This window comes from Sphaeramia orbicularis, chromosome 12, assembly GCF_902148855.1.
Source record: "Sphaeramia orbicularis chromosome 12, fSphaOr1.1, whole genome shotgun sequence".
NCBI lineage: Eukaryota > Metazoa > Chordata > Actinopteri > Kurtiformes > Apogonidae > Sphaeramia > Sphaeramia orbicularis.
The window spans coordinates 63588957-63608938 of NC_043968.1; the positions used below are offsets into that span (position 1 = coordinate 63588957).

Sequence of the window (19982 nt, forward strand, 5' to 3'; positions counted from 1 at the left end):
GTAGCTGTAATCAAACCTCTTCTTAAAAAACCCAGCCTTGAGCCTCCAGTTTTAGCTAACTATAGACCCACATCAAATCTTCTATTCATATTGAAAGATTCTGGAGAAAATAGTAGTCAGTTATGTGACGTCCTTCAAGCCAACAGTTTATTTGAGAATTTCCACTCAGGTTTTAGGGTACGTCATAGTACAGAAACGGCACTGTTCAAAGTTACCAGTGACTTTCTAACTGCTTCAGAATCGGGTCTTGTTTCTATACTGCTTTTATTAGACCTAGAGGCTGTCGACACTGTCGACCATCACATCCTTCGGCAACGATTGAAACAATCAGTTGGTATTAAAGGATCAGCATTAATGTGGTTTAAATCCTATGTAACAGATCGTTTTCAGTTTGTAAATATTAATCTTCTAAGTGCACTACAGTTAGTTGTGGAGTTCCTCAAGACTCGGTTCTTAGACCAATACTGTTTATCTTATACATCCTGCTTCCTTTAGGCAACTTAATGAGGAAACACTCCGTCAGCTTTCATTGCTACGTTGATGATACCCAATTATATTTATCTATTAATCCTGATGAAGCTAATAAGCTCACTAATCTACAGGAGTGCATGAAAGATATTAAAGACTGGATGACAAACAACGTTCTGCTGTCAAACGCAAACAAAACTGAAGTCATTGTGTTTGGCCCAAAAACTGTTAGGGATGCAGTGTCTAGCGAAGTAGTCACCATGGATGGTGTTACCCTGGATCCCAAAACCACTGCGAAGAATGTAGGTGTTATTTTTGATCAAGCTCTAGCATTTAACTCACACATAAAACAGATTTCTTGAACTGTCTTTTTTCATCTCCCTAATACTGCTAAAATCAGGCATATTTTAACACAGAATGATGCAGAAAAATTAATCCATGCTTTCATTACAGCAAGACTAGATTATTGTAACTCACGTTTCTCAGGCTGTCCCAAAAAGTCTTTAAAGATCCTCCAAATAATCCAGAATGCTGCTGCTCGTGTTCTATCTAGAAACGGTATCAGAGACCATATTTCTCCTGTGTTGGCTTCTCTGCACTGGCTCCCTGTAAAAGCTAGGATAGATTTTAAAATACTTCTCCTCACTTACAAAGCCCTTCATGGCCAGGCACCTACTTATCTGAAAGAGCTTTTAGTTCCATACAATCCAACATGCAGGCTTACTGGTGGTTCCTAGAATCTCCATCAATCAATCAATCAAATTTTATTTATGTAGCGCCAAATCATAGCAGAAGTTATCTCATGACGCTTTACATATCGAGTGGGTTGAAACCAGATTCTAAGCCAATTTACAGAAACCCAACAGAATCCTCCAGGGGCAAACACTTGTGACTGGTGGCAGTGGTGAGATAAAACTTCCTTTAAACAGGCAGGAACTTCGAGCAGACCCTGACTCTGCTAGAGCTAGAGCCTTAAGCTATCAATCTCCACTATTGTGAAACCACCTCCCTGCCTCAGTCCAGGACGCAGACACCTTCTCTATGTTTAAGAGTAGGCTTAAAACTGTCTTTTTTGATGAATAGTTAGGGTGGCTCAGGCTGCTCTCAGTTACGCTGCTATAGGCTTAGACTGCTGGGAGACTCATCATGATACACTGAGCGCTTCTTTACTCCTCCTCCTCTCCGATCTCCTCCTCCTCTCTGCTCCTCCTCTTCTCTGACCTTCTCTTTCTTCCTCTTCTCTTCTATTCATGCTGTAGCAAATACATGTTACTGACTTGACTTCTTCCCTGGAGTCTCTGTGTTTTATCACCTCACAGATTTTCCCTGGATCATCTCTGGACCTGCAGTTGTGGTCCGTCTCTCCTGCCTTCATCATCCTCATATATTTATCCATACAGTTGTGATAGTGTTGTGTTATGTTGTTACATAGATGGTAGAGGTTTCTATTATTTGTACTAACTGTTGCAGTAGTAGTACATCCACTGTTAATACTTGTATTTGTAGTGGTAGTATTAACAGTTATGGACATTTGTTCTAGCTATTGGTAATTATACTAGCACCAGCTGTCCTTGTTTCTAACAGTTCTAGTTCAGTTTGCTGTGCATCCATATGTCTCCCCCTATTTCCCCCCCATCTCCCCCTATCTCTCTCTCTTTTTTTTCTTCCTGTACCCTCTCTCTTTAACCCCAACTGGTCAAGACAGATGACCATCCTCCAGGAGTCTGGGTCTGCTCGAGGTTTCTGCTGTTAAAAGGAAGTTTTTCCTCGCCACTGTCACCAGTCACAAGTGTTTGCTCCTGGAGGATTCTGTTGGGTTTCTGTAAATTGGCTTGAGAGTCTGGTTTGACCAGCTCTGTAGTGTCGTGAGATAGCTTTTGTTATGATTTGGTGCTCTATAAATAAAATTTGATTGATTGAATGATTGAATTTGATTCAGATCAGATGTAGTTTACCACCACCAGTATGTGAAAATGAGTGAATGAATAATGGATGAAAAATGTTAAGTGCTTTGAGTATCTTGAAAAGCACTATAGAAATCTAATCTATTATTATTATTATTATTATTATTAATAAAGTTTGAAAACAAAGAGTTTTTGGAAGACATGACTAAGAGAAACCTCAAATGTAGGTTAAAGAATTATCTTGGCTTTAATTGGAACTAAACTTCAGAACAGATTTAATGGCATGGAAGCAAACAGTGGCCAGGGATGATTTGTAAAAAAAATAAATAAATAACTTGGAATAAACAAATAAAAAAGACAGTAGATCAAATACGGTGATTTAACCTGACCCAAGTTGTTTTTAATTGTACATGAAATCCCAAAAGAAAAAAAATCCTGTGCTTGGGTTTAATTACAATAAAAGACTGCGTTATTCTGAGGTCTGAAAGACTAGTGTCAGTCTTTCTTCATGCATTTCCCCCTGTGTTTAGACATGGATTGGTGCCAGATCAGTTCACACTCTACATTTATAAAGCTACCATCTACATTGAGATTTTGATGTTGAAAATTCATGTGACAAGCGCTCTCCGAAAGTTATGTGGTTGCCCTAAAACAGAGTGTCACATTCTGAAATCTCCTCTGATATGCACTCTCACAGCAGACTGCACTTTTTTCATGTTTGTGAAAATGAAATGGATGTGTTGTTTTTGTGTCATTCACCTTTAAAGGCAGCAGTGGGGAGTTGTTTTCCAGAACACACTCACAGCTATAAAAAACAAAATAACACCATCAAATTTATGCCTCATCACCACAAACTGTATCACTCACTGAATAAAGTATGAAAGTCCTGGTTTATACACATCTTTGTCATGGCACCAAGTTTTCTCCTTCAAACCAAAACTCAGTCACCCAAAATGATTGCACTGCCTTCTGATTTTCATATCGTCACTGTCGGACGGAAACCTCATATCTAAAATGGTTATTTTTCAGGAAACTGGAGTGAAGAGATGTAGTCACAAGGCGTTTTCAACACTTTTCATAAGATAAGAACCTTCCATTGGATAGTTACTGCAGTTATTAATGTTTTAGCTGCAACAAGTTATTTACATTGAGTAGTTTCTCATTTCTTAAACAACTATCAGTTTGTACAGAGCATAAAGATTGGACTGTTTTCCAGTGGAAAAAGGTCATGTGGTTTGATGAGTCCAGATTGAAGGATGCATCAGAGTGAGAACAGTACAGTACAAGCATCTGGAAGCAGTGTTATGATCTGAGGTTGCTTCAGTTGGTCAGGTCTGGGTTCAGCACCATTATGTGTCCGTAAAACCTCAATGTACTCAATGACCAGGTCTGAACATCTATGGATTTTTATTTGCTGTTGACACACACATGTTCCAAGATGACAACACTAGAATTCATCCAGATCAGATTATGAAAGAGTGGTAAAGGAGCATGAGACAACATTTTCACACATGGCTTGGCCACCAGAGTCCAGACCTGAACCCCACTGAGACTCTGTCGAATGTGATAGGCAAGACTTTACACAGTGGTCCAACTCTACCTATACAATGAATACAAGACATTGGCTGACCATTAATGCAACTATGGAAGGAAATAGATGTTATGACAATATATAAAATGACTGAAACAATGATATTGCAAATGTGTGTTGTAATCAGAGCTAAAGGTGTGGGACTATTTTTGTCCAGGTTCTTTCAATACCCCATAATGATAATTTTAGGTTATTTTAATACTACTGTGACAAACAGCTGTTTGTCACTGTTAAGTATGAATACAGGCACCTTTTTTTTTCCACCTAAGCACTTTAACTTGCGCATGTAGTTTGACAGCACAGCACTTTTAAACAAACATATTTGCACTAACAAAATAATTGCACATAATTAGTTTTAAAAGTAGTTTATTGATTTTATTGTCTTTCCTTTTCAGTTTTACATCCAGTGGCACTGGCCCTATTTTAATTGATGATTGCTTGGCCCTGGAGAAAAGGGGAGACATGAATTAGGTCACAAACAGAGGCAGTGCAATATAAATGTGCAATATTTAAGTTTAACTTTGTTTAGTGTCTGTGATAGTGGATTTTAAAGTGTTTAGTGAATGGTGTTTGGTGTGTTTGTACTTACCATGTCCTTGTGTCCAGGTCCGTCAGCGAAAAGAGTCCCTGCATGAACAACAGCCCTTAAGAAGGTTCCGGCCTGGACCAAGGCAGGGAAATGTGTGGGGGAACTGGGAGGTGTATTTTATTGGTTTATGGGTATTATTTAACTTTGGTGTTTGGATTTAGAGTTTTTAGGTATATAGCTTGGGTTTTAGATAGGTTAAGGTTGTGGGTTTTAGTTATGGAGGTTTTAGATTAGATTTAACAATTTATGTAGATTTGTAATTCCCCTGTGGAGTTGTAGTGGTTTTGTTCAGTTTGTAGGAACAGTATAAAAGGCGCCCATTTTCATCAGTTGTGGTTCTGCTGTGTGAGAAGACGCTGCTGCTCCAACCTCCATATGCACTCGTGCTTTTTGGCATTTGCACTTTTTCAGCACTTGCACTTTGTTTGAAATAGGTAACATTGAAAATATTAAAAATACTGCGGACCACGCCATCTTCTGCCTCGTCTCCTTCCTTGTTTCACATACCTCCAACCGCTAAATGGCCAGCCTACGTCACAACTACATGTATCTTCTTTAAAATCCAAAATTTCATGTATCTTAAATAATGACTAATGAATAATGACTATAACATCTGAGTCAATTACAGCAAATAATAGCTGCAACAAAAGTGGGTAATTTTTCAATATAATTTTGCCAGATGCATTCATACCCACTCTGAGTCATTATATTCTGACATTAATTGCCTGAGGCTGAAGAACACCGTTTTATGAAAATAAATACGTTTTCTGGAGCTACAGTTCAAAGTACCTCATGTGTAAAGGAGAACGAATGAATGCTCATTTCAACACTCATGCTCCTTCTTCAGAATTAGACATTAATTGCTCATTAGGTTTGACAGTGCTTTGTTACAGACTCCAGATCGTCTTATTGTACTAAATGGATTCTATGCCAAATGGCTTCATCCTTCAAATGAGGAAGCGTACTGCCTGAATCCTAAACTCTGATCCATACCTGCACATACTGCATGCATGTGCACATCCACACACATGTAGACTAGGGTGAATTCAATATAGGTCCTGTGATTAATTAAGGCTTAATACATTGTGAATGCCCATCACTCACACAGAGGATAAAGTGCATACAAATTAGTCTGCATATAGGCATGTTCACAGCTCCAATCTGATCAGATAATATTGTTTTTGACTGATAAATGCATTAGGTATATGCAGAAGACTGATGACTAGCAGGCATTTTTCATTCCCTTTTCCTGTCTTTCCATTTGAAGAGGAAACTTTCTAGATGTAAAAAGAAGGAAGCACAAAAACATGTAACTGACATCAATAAGTCAATGTGATACCCATAATTACTGCAAAGAGCAGCCTCACCACCATTGCCATAATGTGGCTTTCACCCATATCACACCCTTGTTTCTTTTTCTTGTCTCTCTTTCTCCCTTCAATCCATCCCTCTCATGGTAATAAATGATAATTCTGGATAATTACATGTGTTTAGTACAATCATTACTCAGAGCTGAACATTGAGGCCAGAGACACCTTTATTATGCTCACAGTCTCACTCTCTTCATCTTTGTTTTTTTAACTCTCGTTTCTATAATAGCAAATAACCCATTCACAAATTCTATATCAATATAACATGGAATGTTAAAGATGCATTTGTGGTGTTGAAACTATACCTGTTCACTTTTGCAGATCAATGCATCATTTCCAGTTACAGTATTGCACTTCCATATTTTAAATTCTCTGCAGCTCTGAACCTTGCTCTTTTTTTGTCGTCTTTTTAAAGCTTTTCAGGTGTAATTATTGATCAATCATTAAGTATGCTTATGTGTTTCTCCAATTTTAATTTGGCTTTTGTTGTAGCTATGAGTTAGCATAGGCAGCTTTGCAAATGAGAGTGCAACAGAGACAAAAGCTGACGTAAGGGGAAAAAAGGGAAAAACAACTTTTACAAGAAGGTTAGAGAAAAAAATGATGGAAATGCGGGACAGAGAAAGAAAGATAAAGGACTAGACTGCCATGGCAGGTGTAAGAAGACAGGGAGAGGCTGTGACAAGAGCGACTTTGCAGATGAAGCTGAAACCTTGAATATGTTATAGGCTCATGATGGATGGATGGCCCACAACCACATTTACTGTGTATTACCTATGCATGTCATTAACTCACTGCATGGAGAGGAGTCAAACCGTGGAGCAAAGCATAAACACTTATGATGAATGATAGACGGACAGTCTGGCAGGTAAATAGGCAGGCAGAGAGACAGACGCATAAATATGTGAGCAGACAGAAAACTGGCTGAATAATCAAGTCGGCAGGAAAATTAAGTCAGACTAATAGACTGGTGGAGAAACGCACAGACAAACAAATGACAAAGAGGCATAAGAGGGAGATGTTTAAATTAAGGAAGTGAGGCATAACAAGTTGCATAAAGGAGGCTGTTCTCACTTTCAAGTTGTCACATACTGATGACTGGTCATGACCCCCTGACCTCAGTTTTCATTGCACTGTGTGCTCTTCTAGTGTCATATTTTGATGAAGCAGCTGTGGCTCTGGGGGAAGAGTGGGCCATCCACAAACTGAAACAATGACAGAGTCCATAAGCAATTTGATGAAGCCCGACTCATCCCAGTGACTGTTTCACCAGCGTTTGAATGTAGGGGCAAATGGCTGAATGCAACATATTGTAAGGCACATCGAGTACCATCAAGGTAGAAAAGTGCTATCTTCTTGTTTTGTCGAGGTGTCTTCAATTGTTTTCAGGTCCACTTGTGTTCATTTGTGTGTTCAGTATCCTGGAGTACTGTGTCCTTGAGTCCATAAAACACATCCAGTCGCCTTTGTACTACTTCATGTAATAATAAACAGCTGAGGAAGTGGATGAAGTTAATGAGCAATGATTTAATTAATTGTGAAAAAAGGAAAGTTTGGTTTTAGCCATTTAACAATCATTTGTTCTCACTGCATCTGCTACACTTAACCTTTGTGGATTTGTCTGATATAGACTAAGGATTCTATGAAGTGTTTCACATCTTTTTTGATTAGTCAGTCCTTTATCTGTGCTGTCCAGTTCACTAGAAGGTAAATAAAGCTCTGATTTATGCCAACACACACAGCTGAACACCAGTGGTGACTGATGAAGTGATTTTTTTGATGGGGCACAGTATCCAAGCAAGTTTTCAGCTGCAGTATATCACCACTAGGATACACCAAAGTACATGCACCACTATTTTAAAATATTAATTTAATCTAGTTGAAAATTAAACTTTAAAAACAAATAGTTCTTTAAATGTCAGTTGACCCACATTTCACAACCATCAAACAAAAAGTGGTCAAAAAATAGTGATACAAAATCAATGGAAGTGCAAAATGAATGTGGGGTAAAATAAAAAGACGAGATGTGAATACATAAGTAGGAACCATGACACACAGAAATAAAAATTGAGATTATTATTATTATTATTATTATTATTATTAATCTATTTATTTATTTTGATGCAGATTTAAGTTACATTGAACATTAAAAGATTCAATTCTAAAGGCATTAAACATGTCCCATTCTTCCCACCCCCCCATCCTCCTGCCCCTGGTCCTACATGGCATACTTTCTCTGTCCATGGTGTAATAGTGATAATAGCAATATTATTATTGTGAGTCTTGATATTACCACCATAATTCACAATGATATGAATTGTAATAAAACTTCAAAAATTCTCATAAAACAAAAAAGGTAAAAATATAAATGAAATAAAAGAAAATAAGTGAATAGTTAGTTTGACCGACTGCCCAAATGAGTGGTTATGAGATAATATTAGTATAGTATAGTAATACCATGAGTTTTATAATTTGTTCACTGAGTGATGCAGTCTGTGGATACATAGTGCTAATTTATTGGTGGTTTATAGTAGTCCTAAGTGTGTTCTGGCATGAGACTTCCCCCTGCTGTTTGGAATATCCATACTAAATAAAACCACTTTACATAAATCAGTTTAGCTTCTGACACCTAACTGATTCTTTACTAAAGAAAGAAGTCACTGTAAATGGCCATACAGACTCTGTTGTTGGTGACTGTTTGGACCTGGAAATTAGTTTTACAGCACAATGATGGTAGAATTGACAAATAGAAATTCAAGTCAGTTTACCATTTGACATCATATAGAAGCCAATGTAACTCCTTAACTGAAACACACTGGTGGCATTTCCTGTCAATTTTCATTTTGCTACTCATGGTAACAGATTAGAGCAGCCACACTGGCTTTGTGTGGCATGAAGCGTCTCAGAGCAGTGAATCATTTATAAAAATAGAGCAACTTCCTATTTTTCATATGTGAAGTAAGCAGCTCACAGCCAACGTACACAGAGAAAAGCTCTGGTGAGAGTCAGTCTGACATAACACTAGGAATATATGATGTAAATGACAGGTTTCACTAAATTTGTCCCACAGATGAAAAAAAATACCCCAGTACACAACTTCCCCTCTTTTGCCCCTATTTTCTTCCTTTTCTGCCTCACTATTATTTGGAGGTTTAATGAAAATTACATAATTGTTTGTACAAAACTTATAGTGAAATTAAACCATACTGATAGCATATCAATGATAAACTGAAGTAATTTCACATCCATACTATATACTGTATATATACTATAATACTGTAATAACCTTCATTTCCTTTGCAGCACCTGAATTACTGCAAACTGAGAATGGGATCACAATTTGGAATTACTCATTAAAATATGAACATTATATTGTTACTTGCTCTCTAGTTAAATTTTTTTATTATGAGGATTTTTTTTTTTTTTTTTTCATATTTGCCATTGTCAGGAAAAGCTGTCCAACTATTGTAACATCCTCAAAGCCACAGTATCCCCCCCCTAAGGTTGACCTTTAGACAAAAGAAGCAGGAATAAATGTATTAAAAACAATACATTGTACAAAAATAGGTTGCTTGGAAGATGACTATTATATCATCTATACCCATAATCATAAAATGGATGAACTAAGGCTTTTAACTCACCATTTATTGTGCAGAAAGCAACCAAAAATCTGAGAAACATATAAGACGATTAAGTTGACGTGTAGTAAATGAAACAGCTCCCCACTAGTCAAAAAACTCAAACCACAAAAAAAAAAAAAAAAAAAAAAACTTGCAATAGTTGCCCTGTATTTTTATTAGCTCACTAGGTGCCCAGTAGATGAGCTGAGTAAAATTTCAAATTTTATATGTAGCCTCCTCGGGACAACATTTGCAAAGTTTTGAGAAATTTTTTGAAATATTTCAAATGTGCCTTTACTTATAATGGTCAATATTTTGATGCTTATAACATGTAAATGGTTACAGATATTAATAAACTTATTATTGAGCACTGATAGGAAGTCATGTATGGACTTTGATTTAATTACTTGAGTTCTCCTCCAGTGAAAGTACTGCCCACTTCTATTGGGAGGCTGGTCTTCTGCATCAAGCCTGAGAACTTGGGCAACCAGGTTACTGAAAAGCAGGGTGTGAACCGTTTGGGTTCAGGGCCTTCAATACAATACGGAGATAGATGTAGACTATGTGAAGAACGCAAACATTCACCATGGTAAAGTTGGCAAGAGATTCACAGATTTGCACTTTGCAACTCAATAAATCATTGGTCAGTAATCACTGAGACACAAATGACGGCTCCACGTGGCTTTAGTAACACAGAGAGGAAAATAAAAACCCTGCTTTCATCCAAACAGTGTTTAACGATCAGTTGACGGAATTACCTTGAATGTGGAGCCAGTTAGTGAGCACTAGTTTAGGGACCGTATGCAAAGTGCTAACCAGAAAATTTCTACATACTTAAGATTCTTTGCTTCTACTCAGTGAAATGGCACCAGATTTATCTCACACACCCATGAACCCCTTCTGCACACACTACACCACTCAGATTGGACAAATATACACAGATTAGACAAAACATAATATGAGGTACATCTGTATTTAAATGGGTTGACTGTGCTGTTTGCTTATTTGTCACTTATTTAAAAGGGTTTGTTTACATGTTTGCAGGGGGAAATTTATACATATATATATATATATATATATATATATATATATATATATATATATATATATATATATATATATATATATATATATATTTATATACACACATTTATCCATTTTATTGCCTATCCACACAATCCTTGAAGCAGAACGTATACGTACCTGTTTTATTTATCTGAAACAGTTGTATAATGTTCTTCAGCACATCTGTCATGTTCAACCTCTGACAGAAAATAAATTGTGTTCAAATCAAAAATAACCTTCTGATGTCTTCACAACTAACTTATGAGTAGCAGAAAATTTAAGCTGGAAAAAAATAGTGATTTGATTTATATTGTGATACATATCAATATCGTCTGATATGAAAAAAGTTATCGTGATATGATTTTTTTCCATATCACCCAGCCCTACTTTGTGTCTACGCAGAGATGGAATTACATGAAGAGACACTGGATTTGTAATCCCAGGCAGTAGACCCACAGCACCCTAGTTGACCGCTGTAAAGCCAGACAGTGTGAATATAGAATAATAATAGTGTCTTTTAGTTATTGCTAAGATGACAGTTGTTTTTAAGATCTCAAGTAAAGAGAGAGAGAGAGTACATTTAGGGCATGGATGTCTCGGGTGACACATGTCATGGGACAAAGTCTGATCTCCCCTACAGACACGCACACACACACACACACACACACACACACACACACACACACACACACACACACACACACACACACACACATCTTCAGGCTTGACATCTCTGTTATACAGAAACTCAACTCAATCCAGATCTGTTACTCTTTCCAGCTCTACATTGTCATCATTTTGTCAACAACAGGCAATTTCAGGTCATCAACAGGGGACCACAACGTTTTACATGGAAGCCAACTTAAAACCTCTCCAGGAGTCGACAAACTTTATCTTTTCACTTCATATTATTTATTTGTGAAGGATCCAGTGATTTTTGGCGAGGCTTTTTTTTGCAAAGAATGGGGAACTTTGAGAATGTTGCTGTCCCCATCCCTGGTTTATACTCAAACCACAAAAACCAAGATAGCATATTTTCAAGGAATCCAGCAAGAAGAAGGATGTCAAAAAACTCAAATCATTAAGTCCTTAAAGATGTCTATGAGAGTAGTTTTATCCCACCCCCCCCAATTTTTCTGCTTTATAAGCAACATTTTTGATCTTCTCCAAAGAAAAAGTTGCCTTTCCAACTTGTTGGTAAGTCAAGAAGACACAAGCTACTAAGACGTGATAGAAGTGCTAATGAGAATCTCTGCATAAACAGGAAGTAACCTATCGCACAGTGTACATCATTAGTGAGACAACCATGTTGTTCATGTCTGTTGTCTACCAGCTGGCCAGACCATTTGCCGTGTGTAATTCCCCTACCCCCTTTTCTCCCATGTTTCCTGTTTATCTCCACTTTATCAAATAAAAAAAAACAGCCACAAAATGCTTGAAAATAATGATAAAAAAGCCTGTTGTTTTCCTTCTTGTTGAGCTGTTCCCCAAAATTATCCTTCTGCTGCAAAACCCAATCAACAGAGCAAACTGCATTCTCTTGACATCTTTCTAAGTAAAGATGTTCATGTGTGTGACTTTATGATAACTGCTCGGCTGGCTTTCATCAGTTTCAAAGCTTTTTTGGTGTCATCTTTCCTGCTTTCTCGTGAATGCACGCACATGCTCGTTCAGAGATCCATTGTAACTACACAAGTTTACTATGTGGTGAAAGCTCGGGGAAGCAATCTGCCTCTCTCATTGTTTTCATTCTTGATGCACCTATAAATCATTATGTCATGCAGTATATACAGCACTGTGGTTGAAACTGATTTGCTGCTGTGACTGCATGATAACCAAACAGCTTTTAGTGAAAAGAGAAACATGCTCTGATGGGTTTTGAGAAAATTGCGATCTTGGTTATCTTAGTGACAATGTACACTCCCAGTGTTTCAGCCATATATTTCTGCTGTGACACTACAGCTGTGGAAAAAGAGAAGTGCATTTTACATAAACAGAGTGATGGATGTAAGTGTCCACCACACTCATTTCTTTGATGAATATGAAGATTCATCTTATTCTTAAGCCACTAAATAACAATATCTATGTCAGTCTTACTTAAAATTAAATAACATTACATTAAGTAAGTCATCATGTTCTGAGTACAAAATAAATAATGAGAGTTAATGCTGAAATATAAAACACAACAAATACATTTATATAATAAAAGTGACACTCTTAGTTTCGTCAATCATCTTGTTTAAGTTTTGGTAACATTTTAAAAACTCTTTTATATTATTCAAAATGAGTTTATTTGAGTAATTAAATAATAATTTTTGTTGATGAAAGGTTCATATATTCATTATGACCATTTAATTTATTTTTCTTATCAATGAAAGAGGACACTTTTCAGTTTATATTTTGCACACAAAATTTACTTCTAAAGATTTGTTATTTTGAATATATTAAACTTAAATATATGTTGTTTGTTTACAAAGTTTTGAAAATAAAAAGAGACACCTTTGGAACAGGAACAAATTTTGCCTAATGTTTTCAATCAAAAATGCTGAAGCAAGAGCTGGGGGTACTTGACTAAAAATATATATTTCAGGGGGTACTCCACTATAAAAAGTTTGAGAACCACTTATCTATGTACGTTTTTATGTGTCAAAGATCGGCCTTTTCTGTAAAATTAGCTTTGGTTCTTTAATGTCTACAAAACCAGCAGCATTTGCAATTTTGAGGAGAACTGTTTAAATCAAGATCATACAATGTTTATGATATCTCTTTTTTTCTCTTAAGGCTGCAGTGCACACAAGATTTTTTTAACATCATTGGGAAAAATTTCTGTAATGATCTTTCAGCACAAGATTGGAATTCCATCTGTCAAAGAGTGGTAGCACATGTGCATTTGTATTTCCATCTTATCCTTGTAGCTTATCCTTTTAATGCATACTTCAAGTGTTCATTTTTTTTTATTGTTTGAGTTTAGCACATGTTGTATTTTGCATGTGTGATTTATAATAGTCCTCTTCTAATTTTTAGTACACTCTGTTTTAAGCCCCTGGGCATTTCTTTGATTATATTTTTTACTCCTGGTCTTTTTTTGTTTGTTTGTTTTTTTTAGTAATTACTTCTTTTAGCATTTTTATTTCAATGTTAAAATTCATTTATTACAATTTTAAAAAATTTTATTCTTTGCATTCCTCCTAGGTATTCAAAGTTGCCTTCCACCCGATTCCAAACCTTTCCATTTAAATGTTTTTTTTTTTTTTTCTTTCATGAGTGTTTTCAGACACGTTTTCACCTGATTTGGGTCCGGCAGTTTTCTTTTTTAAGATCATTTATAATTTCTTCATATGTTTCACTGAAACTAGCTTTGGCCAACCGTTTGGCTAGTTCTGCATCCACTTTATTTTCTTTTGTGCTACATTCTAGCTTTTCCTGACACACAGGAAAGGACCAAATTGCCACCAATTACTGGGTTTCCCTGGCAGACTACTCCACATTCTTCTTTTTCTGCCAGTTTCTCAGACATCTCCATCTTCTCTTTACAACCAGTACCGAATATTATATTACACACCCACAATGGTTCACACTTCAGGTCAAGAGAAGCAGCTGGGGGCCAACTTTGCAGGTTACAAACCAACTTATCTCAGGTTGGAATGCTCCGAACAATTCAAAATTAGGTGTGTAAACTGGAACAGCACCCATTATGTGTTGCTGGTTGGGGGGTGAGAGTGCTCCGTCCGCCTTCACTTCCTAACTCCCACTGGTAAATGGTGAATTGACGTGTAGTTCTGTACAGCTTTTTTTGCTTGATAGTACTCAAAGTAGAACTGCTACAGCTGCTATGGAAAGGCTATACCTCTCTACTGACAACCTCAGTAAGAGTGTATTGATCAGGTTCTAATTTATGGGTTGTATGGGTGAGCAAATAGGGGAAACATGTAAAAACAAGCCAACAACTCCATGACAGCAAGGCCATCATTGCATTCATTGGCTTTTGCCTATTTGTTGAGTGAAGAACAAATTTGTCAAAGCAACAAATAATTCTTTACATGTTTGGTAAAAAAAATAAATAATAATTGTCCCCCAGTACCCTACTATAGCTCATTTTCTGTTTTTTTGGTTTTGAAAAATTCCTGTTGACAAAAAAGTTGCAGCCATATGAAGACTGGCATATCTGCTCGGTGAGAGCACATCTCAGAATTGCAATTTTTTTTTTTTTTTTTTTTTTTTTTAATGCAATTTGAAAAATGTAATATATGAAGTTCTTTTTTTTCCATATTTTACTTTTTATTATGTGTATCCAATGTAGTATGTTGAGATTTTCATACTTTATTATTACCTTTATTGCATGTAAAGTTTGGGGCCTGGAGATTTTGAGCATTTGATCCATTACCATGAAATTAGTGTTTTTTTTTTTTGTTTGTTTTTTTAAGTTACCTCCACCAGGAGGTATTGTGATCACTTTGCTTTGTGTGTTTGCGTGCGTGCATGCGTGTGTACATACGTGTTTGCGTGTTTGTTTATTTGTTAGCAAGATAACTCAAAAAGTTATGGATGGATTTTCATGAAATTTTCAGGATTAACTGGTGTTACAGAAACACATAATAGTCAACATATTTAATTATATTTTATTTGAAGTTTTGTAGGGAACAAGGCATTTTAGTCATTTGTGTAAGTAAAAAAAAAAAAAACTAATGTTCCTTTTTTTTAATCCGTTACCAGGCTTATTTTACCGTTTTTTTTTTTGTTTGTTTTTTTTTACCACCAAAACATCATTTAAGTAAATCATGACTAGGACAGAGCAGGATTCAAACCACCAACTCTTTGGTTATTGGACAGGTCCTACCTTGTGAGCCACAGCCACCCTGATATATCTGAAAACTGCATTGTTTTAATCACTTTTATAGTATAAAAGAGTGTTCACACATTTTCATTTTTACTTAAAGTGCATGGATTTCTTTCACTCACTCTATGTATCATCATAACCCTGAGGACACAGCAGCCAAAATAGTTCACCCTTTGGTGTTAATTTGGTTGTGATGTACCTTTCATTACTGGATGAATCCATTTTGTAGTGCATCTTTCTAATTTGCATTGTATTAAACTTAAAGAGCAAAGGCTTTTGTCATGAGCTCTGAAGTTCAAAGACAGTTTGTACGATGAACAAAAGATCCAAGTCTTGTCGTTGCCCCCCCCACACACACACACAGCTCATCCCAGGGGAAACTGTTTTGTTTTTAGGATATATTAAATATTGAGAGTTTCATTTTGCAACATTGACTTGGTGATGTTGCAGCTATTAATCACCAGCAAAGTACAGTGACGTATGCAACTGAAAAGAGCCTTTGGTAACACTGAACGATGGAGCCTTTTATTAAGGAAAATCCAAGGATGAGGTAGATGAGTGATTGCGCTGAGGGAGCAGAAGATCAACCACCACTGCATTAAAAAAATACACATACACACACACTCTGACACACACACACACAAACACACACACACTACATAGATAACTGCTGATACAGCTAAGTAATAATGAATAAATTGAGTTTATAGACAGGTAACATTATATATCCCATTATTGTGTATTTTTGTTGATGATTGTCTAGATTTTTTTGGGTCATTTGTTCATTTTGTTCTTTTTTTTTTTTTTTTTTTTTTTTACCAGATAAGAGGAGAGAGACCCCAGGAACAGGACAAGTCCAGATGCAGATCAGACACGGACCAGGACCGGATGACATGAACCATGTGATCAGTGCAGGTCATGTCTTCAGTTGGATTTAATTTTTTTTTTTCTTTCAATATTGTCAAAGCTCAAGTACAATGTGATTTCATCTTCAACTTTCTTGCTGACCCAGAACAGACCAGGTCAAAGCTGTGGAACCCCTTAATCGGACAAATGACACATTTAATTGATTCATTTGGAAATTGCTGTTCATTTTATGGAGTATCTTTGTCATTTGTGTGTATTTTTGTTGGTCATTTTCTCTATATTTTGGCTCATTTGTTCATTTTGTTCATAAATTTTGTGACAGACCAGGGGAGAGAAACCATATGAACAGGACCGGTCCAGATGCAGACCTGGTGTCACAGGTGTCATGTCCAGTCAGGACCTGACGATAGGGCTGCAGACCCACTACAGGTCCAGGTCATGAGGTCAGTTGGATTTCATATTTTTTTAATATTGTCAAAGCTCAAGTACAATGTGATTTCATCTACAACTTTCTTGTTCCTTTTTTTTTTTCAGCGTCTGCATCTCGGACCCAGATCAAGCAGAAGAAGATGGATGGAAGACAAGGAAATGCAGCCGTCTGTAAATGTAAGTCAATGTATTGGTCTTTGAAGATGCATTTTTCTGTGTCTCTGATCATAAATGTCCACCATTTTGGTTGCTTACAAGATACATACTTCTGAACATGACACTGACACACTGATGACATGTTGGCCTGGTAGCTCTAGGTCTACCCTGTTTTGTATCAACAGAACAGTTGTCAACAGAACAATGTTGCACAAACATTTGGTAATAGGCAGAATGCTATTAAAATTTTAAAATTTGGGACTAAAATAAGAACATTTTCTACAATATTTGATCTCAGCTTATTATTATCACAGTTTACATATCACAGTGAATCTACAAATACACAAAACATTTAGGAATAGGCAGAATATTGTTAAAGTTGCACATTTCAGGTTGATTGTATTTACTTTTATTTATGTATTTATTTGTATTTTATTGTGAAATGATAGTTTGTTCATGCAAATATTTTAATAGTGTAATGTTTTTTGTTTTTGTTTTTTTTTCCACATTATTTTGTAGTTGTCATTATTTATAGGTTATTATCCCATTATTTTACTTGAGATCACATTGGTCTGTATGTAGAATTGTGACACCCTTGACTGTTAATATCTTCAGTGTAATTTTAGCACTTTCACCCCACCGGCTGGATTGGTACCTTTGGCGGGCTGGATTTGGCCTGTGGACTGAGTGTTTGACACCCCTGGTACTAATTGTGTCAGTTGTCCTGCATGGCACTTGCCATAGATATTGATATAAGAACTGAAGTGATTTTGGTTACTATCAAGAAAACATGGAAAAAGGATAGATATCAGCTCTGAAATTAAACTCTTATGACCGATTTTCATTGTTATCATTATATTTGTCCGAACAAATGTACCTTTAGTTGTACGAGGCATTAAAATGAACAAGAAATTGAAGAAAACAAGGGTGGTCTAATAATTTTTTCTGCAACTGTATATGGTTCCTGCTGTATATAGCCATTAATGACAGTAAAGATGATAATTTCAAGTATCTCACATTTACATTGTGAGATTTTTCAGAAGTATATTTCCTTTTATATTTCTTCAGTTTCAGTGAAACTTCTGTTGAAGTTATACCACAAACTAAATATCAATAACCTCTTGGAATAATTCAGTTAACCTTTATAATTTGGTTGTTTACACAAATGTGTCAAGTTTTCTGTTTTGTAAAACCATCAGTAATGAAATAGAACTCAATTATCATTCATAACTAATATAACTATGATGTATTCCAACTTGTGATTCTTATATGAAAGAAAGTTTTACAAACAGTATCATGTAAGGACACAATTTTTTTAAGATGTTGGAGGAGGTTTTCTAACTATTACAGTAGCATTAACTATTTCCTTGCTGACCAGTTTACACTTCAACACTAAATCTGCAGTGTCTAAGTCTACAGTTTGTTGTGGACGCCTTGAGAAACATTTGAACTTTAACCCTTTAACCCTCCATGGTGATTGAAGCATTATAAAAAAAAAGGATTTGTTTGACAGTGATTGACCATGTAAACCTGGAGATATTATTAATATATAAATAAATACCTTTATATTTTATACATAGTAAAAAAAAAAACGTTTTTTCCCAAATTGAATTCTATTCAAGTCCGCTTTATATGTAAAAGTATAGTACACGCACATGCACACACACACACACACACACACACACACACACACACACACACACACACACACACACACACACACACTTTAGTGGAAACTGTCCAGCACTTCCTCTGTTACTTCCATAATGATTTTGCTTAAATCCAACCATGTTCACAAATGTCCTTGACAGCTTTGAAAAGACGAAATATGATTTTGTGCAGTAACAGCTGTGCATCTCAACCCCAGGGGATATACAGAAGCCACATTTCAGATATTTTAATCCATTCCAAATCACTCAGCTTTGAAACATTTTTTTTTTCTGCTCTCAATGTTATTTGACCAGCCACTCTTACTGTAAGTATGAAAGCTAAACAGAGCAAAGTTTGCTTGAAACCTAGATTTTACAGAAAAAGAAGAAAAGTTTATAAACTGAATGACCCCTTTCTGTCATGTTTTAAGGTATGGAAAGACATACTCTGCAGGTCAATGAAAACATTACATTGACATTTAACATTGAATCTTCTCTTTGCCCATAGATAAAGCTTTAAATCAATTTTTTTCCATCTGTAAAGTTTTAAAACTTTAACCATGGGCCACTACATGTTTCCACAAGTTCACTTTTAACTCTTGCACTCATAGTTTCAGGTCATCCCATAAAATTTGCACACCAGCCAGCACTACTGGCTGGTCTGCCCGCTCTGTTTGGATTTTTGGTGACTAACAAATACACATTTTACTGTCACACACAGCTTGGGCTCTGGAACCCAACCCCTTGAGAGGGGCTGGACTCTCCACTTCTCTGGCGTTACCCGCGGTGAGAGGCGGCGGGCTGGCGTGGGCTTGCTTATAGCCCCTCAGCTCAGCTGCCATGTGTTGGAGTTCACCCCGGTGAACGAGAGGGTCGCGTCCCTGCACCTTCGGGTCAGGGACAGGTGCCTCACTGTTGTCTCGGCCTATGGGCTGAACAGCAGTGCAGAGTACCTGGCCTTCTTGGAGTTCCTGGGAGGGGTGCTGGATGGCACTCCGACTGGGTACTCCATAGTTCTCCTGGGCGACTTCAACGCTCACGTGGGCAATGACAGTGAGACCTGGAGGGGGGTGGTGGGGAAGAACGGCCTCCCTGATCTGAACCCGAGTGGTGTTTTGTTATTGGACTTCTGTGCTAGTCACAGTTTGTCCATAACGAACACCATGTTCAAACACAGGGATGTCCATAAGTGCACTTGGCACCAGGACACCCTAGGTCGGAGGTCGATGATCGACTTCGTTGTCGTGTCATCAGACCTCCGGCCGTGTGTTTTGGACACTCGGGTGAAGAGAGGGGCAGAGCTGTCAACCGATCACCACCTGGTGGTGAGTTGGATCCGCTGACAGAGGAGGAAGCCGGACAGACTCGGCAGGCCCAAATGTGTTGTGAGGGTCTGATGGGAACATCCGGCAGAGCCCAATGTCAGCGCGGTCTTTA

At 36.9% G+C, this 19982-nt stretch overlaps 1 protein-coding gene across 1 annotated transcript in view; it reads right to left on the reverse strand.

Annotated features, from left to right (window-relative positions):
• LOC115429122 (uncharacterized) overlaps positions 1-19557 on the reverse strand; it is a 35412-nt gene extending 15855 nt beyond the window's left edge. Inside the window, exon 1 of the mRNA XM_030148374.1 lies at positions 19499-19557. Coding sequence (XP_030004234.1) covers positions 19499-19557 — 59 coding nt within the window. The remainder of the gene's footprint in view (positions 1-19498) is intronic.
• Positions 19558-19982: the final 425 nt, after the last annotated feature.